This window comes from Dermochelys coriacea, chromosome 3 (genome assembly GCF_009764565.3).
Source record: "Dermochelys coriacea isolate rDerCor1 chromosome 3, rDerCor1.pri.v4, whole genome shotgun sequence".
NCBI classification, from domain to species: domain Eukaryota; kingdom Metazoa; phylum Chordata; order Testudines; family Dermochelyidae; genus Dermochelys; species Dermochelys coriacea.
This window is the reverse complement of record NC_050070.1, coordinates 73427266-73433265: the sequence shown is the minus strand read 5'-3', so window position 1 is coordinate 73433265 and position 6000 is coordinate 73427266. Positions and strand designations below refer to the sequence as shown.

The 6000-nt window shown below is 36.6% G+C and overlaps 1 protein-coding gene across 4 annotated transcripts in view; it reads right to left on the bottom strand.

Moving 5' to 3' along the window:
• Positions 1-1127: 1127 nt before the first annotated feature.
• Positions 1128-6000, bottom strand: part of MANEA (mannosidase endo-alpha) — a 28403-nt gene continuing 23530 nt past the window's right edge. For 3 of the 4 annotated variants that reach the window (XM_043510666.1, XM_038395818.2, XM_043510665.1), the window contains exon 5: positions 4412-5157. In XM_043510666.1, the coding sequence (XP_043366601.1) occupies positions 4521-5157 (637 nt within the window). In that variant the 3' untranslated portion in view covers positions 4412-4520. Of the gene's footprint in view, positions 1471-4411; positions 5158-6000 lie in introns of those variants that run through there. The other variant, XM_043510667.1, reaches the window with a different exon arrangement.

Genomic DNA, 6000 nt, shown 5'->3' with positions numbered 1-6000 from the left:
TAATAATCATTTATAGTTTTTATTTTTGCCTAATTACCATTAATGCAGTATTATCTATTTTGAACACTATGGCAAACAATTACCTACACCTAACTATAAAGATTTTAATGGCAATCATTGCAATGTGTTTTGACTTAGACTCAGGGAAAGGTGGAGGATACTGTCAAAATTCAGAGTCTAAGCTCATAAATACAGTGAGAAAGTGTATCAAGACACTTACCTGGATTGCTCTCTGCAACCAAAATTCTGACTTTTAGCTGAACATACCCCAAGGACACCTGTTCCTAAAAACTTTAAAAATACAAAGACTCCAAACTCTTTTCAAGGCCATTTGACTCTTTTGGGTTGATTGCTTACATGTTGTGAAGAAATGAGATTCACTGTGTTTACAGAAGTCTTCTCCCCTCAACCCAATTTTATGAAAATGTTCTCTACTCTGAGTTATTATATTCCACATACTATAAAGTAAAAGGCAGCTCCTCCACCCCTCAAAAACATAAATACCTTGTCACACACTCACTATATATCCGGGCACTGATATTTGTTGCTTCCAAAAAGAGTGACACTGGATGCTGCCACTTCATCTATAGGGAAGTCTCAAATCAATTCCAAACTTTGATAAATGTACCGTCTGGGTAGAAAGTAAGTCCAAATTTTAAAAAGATTGTGGGATTTTGATTACAATGGTAATTGGGTACCTAAGTGGTTTTGAAAATCCTTGTAGGCACCTAATTGCATCTTCAAGTATCTGAATATTTGTTAAAATCTGCCTTCCAGTGCTGTTATGTGAACCTTTGAGAATAATGTGCTTCCACTGCAAAGTCACTGGTTAAGAAGCAATTTTTTTTAAACTAGAGAAAGATATTTCCAATTGTGTAGTGGGGTTACAATAATTTCAAATGGTTCCATAACCAGCATAAACTGGAGGCACTGTACTAGTCAAATCTGAAGAGTACATGTTGTCTGTGGGGGAAAAAACAGGCAACCAAAAGTTGAATGTAAACGGTCTAAAAAGTACTAGAAAGCAGTAAACAAGAGATGAAAAGGACCTAAAACTGAGAAAAACTTGAAGTTAAAGAGACTTCCTCCCTTCGAAACCTCTTACTTCAGAAGTACTAATGGTTTGAGCCTTTCCCAGTTCATGTAGGAGGAAGCATGAACATCCCTTTAAGTTGCTGAGAGCGGGAAAGCTAGAAATGAGGAAATAACTGAAAGAATTGTGCACTCCATGGCTTGTAAATACTTTAAAGAAAAAGTAACAAATTTAAAAACAAACAAATAAATAGGTATAGTTATTTAAGTACTAAATACTTGATACTAAAAGTACATACATTAGTTTCCTTAAGAGGCTGTGTGGGAGTGGTTAGAATGGGGGACAAGGATCAATACCTGCTCTATGTCCTACACTGTCACTGATTCACTGTGTGACTGTGGTAAGTCACTAAATCATCTATAGCTCAGTTTATCCATCTGAAAAATAAAAATACTACTTACTTACTTACTTTGAAAAAGCATTTTGAGATCCTTAAAAATGAAGTCTGAAAGTGCAAAATATTTAGAAGATATCATTTAACAGAATACAACAATATTGAAGGTGCACTGTAACATCCCAGACTACATATTAGGCTATGTCTACACTACAGCTTATGTTGGCATAACTTCTGTCGCTCAGGTGTGCGAATAAACCACCCCTCTGAGCAATAAAAGTTACAATGACATAAGCGCTGTCTGGACAGCGCTATGTCGGCAGGAGACCTTCTTGCAGAAGTGGTTTTATTATGCCGAGAGGAGAGCTCTCTCCCATCAGCATAGAGTATCATCACCAGACGCACTGCAGTGGCACAGCTCCATTACTGTAGTGCTTCTAGTGTAGACAAGATATAGGCATTTCTCAGGCATGTTGAAGGCACCAAGATACTCCTCACTTCTAAATACACAAAAGGGAAACAATCCTGCATTCCTTGCATACCCAAATTTATCTTCAATGGGTATGCATGGAATGCAGGATAGGATCCAAGATTATTACTCATCACACTTTGGTTCAGATTCTTTCTATTCTGTATTTTGTGTAGTCACACCAGGGTATTTGTTATGATTTAGTAGAATTTTATATGCAGTCTGCTCTGGTATGACTACACAAGATGCAGGGCAATGTTCTATTTTCTTCCCCCCCCCCCGCCTCCTTTTATTTACACACACACACACACACACACACACACACACACACACGCTCTTGACGCTGCTCTAAACTACACTAGGGACCCAAGAAGAGCAGAACTGATCCCACCACTGGGAACCACAAATGGCTCTTCTGCAGCCCCTTTTGAAGCTACACCTCACACTCCTTAGCTGTAGCTGAGAATATGGTCCTATATGTTCATCTTAGTATACTAGACCTATGATAGTTAAAAATAAGTTGGAATTTTCATGCCTATGATGTTTGGGGGCTTACTAATAGAACCATTTAAATAATTTGAAGAGAAACCTTACATACAATTTTCCATCCTAGATGAATAAAACAGTTAAAGAATTTCAGACAGTTTCTCTGCATAAATTTGGTGAAAACAGTCTTTAAGCTATGGACACAAGTTTCAGAGAAACCCGCCCTTCTTTCACATTAAGAGGTCACTAACGAGTATCAGCAATACCATGTCATTACGATTTAAACATGTTCCAGAAAAAAAACAAACAGTTTAACTTTTTCAATCCTGCATTGTGACTGCATGGGCAGATTACTGTGCCTGCACAAAACTCTATTAAGTCAATGGGACTCCAATGGGCAGTTTACATGTGAATCACAATGCAGGCTCAGGGCCTAAAGTAAGTAAAAATAAATAAAATAAAAAAGCAAATTATACTATACTACAGATTAAATACTTGCCAAAGAATTTCTCAAATTCACCACAACTATAAAACCAAATAGCCAAACCCATAGTGGTCCAAATTTGGGGATTTGCTCTATTCAGTTCTGGGTAAGTGCCAAAAAAAAGCATTGCTAGACATAGACCATTGTTGAGTGGCGACTCAGAAACAACCAGGACTACAAATGAATGATTTATAACATTTGAAACCTGAGAATCTCAACTTTCAAACAGTATTAAGCACTCATTTCTAGCAATGGCACATTACGAAATGTAATAAGATCACTCAATTACTATCTTGCTTTAGAGTAGCAACCATGTTAGTCTGTATTCGCAAAAAGAAAAGGAGTACTTGTGGCACCTTAGAGACTAACAAATTTATTAGAGCATAAACTTTTGTGAGCTACAGCTCACTTCATCGGATGCTTTAACAAATTTATTAGAGCATAAGCATCCGATGAAGTGAGCTGTAGCTCACAAAAGTTTATGCTCTAATAAATTTGTTAGTCTCTAAGGTGCCACAAGTACTCCTTTTCTTTTTATCTTGCTTTACTTTCTCCTCACCTGAATTCTGACATGATTTTGGTAGCTGCTATCTTTAGTACTGCAGGAAATCAACAAACTGTCTGAAAACTTGAAAGTTAAGATTTCAAATGGTAACAGACAAATTCATTCTAGTGGCTGAAGACTATGTGCTACTAAAATCATGCAACAAAGACTGCTCTAGAAAATAAATCAATTGTAGGACTAGCAAATATTTATGTGACTCTTTTCAACTTTTTTCAAACACTGGATCTAGGTCTGGATAAGTAATAAAAAAGTCTATCCCTGGTAAACATTAAAGAAAATCTTGTTTAAGAAACAGATTTTTCTTATTTTGAGCAATTTCTCGCTCATATACTTTCCGCCCTCATTTTAGTTACTATTATTCCTTCTTTAATTTTAATCTAGTTAGAAGATCTCAAAGTATTTTGTTGACACTCCATAGTTACAAAAAATACAGAATGCAAAATCCAAATACAAGATTAATCTGGAGTTAAACAACCTTTCATCAATTTTTGAAACCAAAAGCTTTAAAAGCTCTAAATTTCAGAACAATTTCACGCTATTCTTGGTGTTTGTACCACAGACAAGTCAAATGTTAAAGTAAACTCTCCACCTGCTACAATGTGTACAAATGATGTAACAATTGCTGTGTTATTTCATGCACCACAAATATTTATCCTCTGAGGAACTATTGAGACAAAATTCTAATCACAGGAGTATTCAACTCTGAAACACAGCTATATAGCTAAAAGTAATAAATGTAAACATTCTAAATTCTGTTTCACTCTACTTGAGTCACCTCTGAATTATTCCAGAGAGTTTCTGTAAGCTTTACATACAGATTATGAATAAAAAGCATCTAGCATTTCACAAAATATTCTCCAATTACAATAGGCTAGAGATGCCAATATTGCTCACTATTATTTTATCCCCTAAAAGGAGTCAAAGTTAATTCTAACAGGTACAGTAATAGTGCATACTACATTCAAAGGTTATTTTTTTAAAAAGTATATTCATAATAAAAGACATCTTGATTGGCTGAATTAGAATTCCCGGTGTCATTTCCACCTCTGAGATGGACTGAATGTATTTACAAACAAGGGAGGCAGCACCTCACATAAGCCATTGTTCTTTTTCCTTACTGTATTTTTCAGACCACTTGCGAGTGAGCTCCAGATACATAGTTGGTTTATGAGGCTTGTAATCCAGGTAAGTTACCTGTCCAGTTTTCTTGGGAACAGCTTTTTCAATTTGAGTCCCTTCATGCCATTCATTGAAAGAGGTGATGGAAATAATTTCTGGTCGCACCAAAAGTGCTGCACTGAAGGCAGTCTCATAATACTTCCCATTAACACGGTTGCGGGTGTTGTGGTTATTCCATGGTCGGATGCTGGTGTCAATGTATCCTGGTCCCACACTTGGAATGAACATTAAATTGCTGCTGTCACAAAAGGCTTTTAGACTTGGCCAATTGTGATGAGATGAGCCATAAGAAAAACCATTGGTGGCAAAGTATGTATAAATTCCATCAAAACCACTTCTGTGGATTTCATGCTTATGTTTTTCTTCCACTAGAAGTGCAATAAATAATCCATCATACGGTGTATTGCGAATGCTCTGGGATCCAGAAACAGTTAATAGATTTGCCCATATTTCAGGGATTGTTACATAAGAATCATAAACATAAAACATGGGGAAGGTTCTGCCTGTGCTGGTCTTATGCCGGTAAAAAGCTGGATGGCCTCCATATCTATAAAGCAAACAATATGGTAAATATTCATAATATGATGCCAGTTGGGAGAGAATCTTTCACATACTGAACTGAGGAATTTATGAATTTTAAAAAACTTTATGTTCAAGATTAATTTAATTCAGTAATGTGGCCATTCAAATATATATTTTAACCATACATAGGCTGGAAACTTATGTACTATTACAGCAAGGAGATGATAATCTACAGCATAACAATTATTAGTGTCAAGTCCTACAAGTAGCTATCACTTTCCTCTCAAAGGCAAAACATTAATTCACTGAATCATTATGGAAGATACTCTAAGTGGCAGCAATAAAATAAAAACTAGTAGCTGACTAACTTCTCTGACCTTAAGGCTGGATTGAATTTAAGGATATTATGGGTTAGTCTATTAGAAGTTTAGCTGTCAAAGTTGTTGATTTTTTTAAATAAAAAAATACAAGTGTCTGAGAGCTTTAATAAAAGCAGTTAGAAATGTCAGTCTGAGGTTTCATGAAGCGTGTGAAAAAAATTGGTTACTAACCTGGTTCCATAACTGTTGGTCTTCGACATATGTTGCACATGTCCATTCCACTCTTGGTGTTGCTGTGCGCTGGGCACGCTAATCAAACGTTTTCCCCTCAGCAGCACCCGTTGGGGTGGCTCAAGATCCACCTGCTGCTACACACCACTGCATGCAGATAAAAAGGGCAGAGTCGTCTCTAGCCTCCCTCAGTTCCCTCTTGCCGTAATTCTGATGAAGAGGGGTAGGAAGGTGGGTCATGGAATGGTCGTATGCAACACATCTCAAAGAACAACAGTTACGGAACAAGTTAGTAAATGCACGTGTGCATTCCGCTC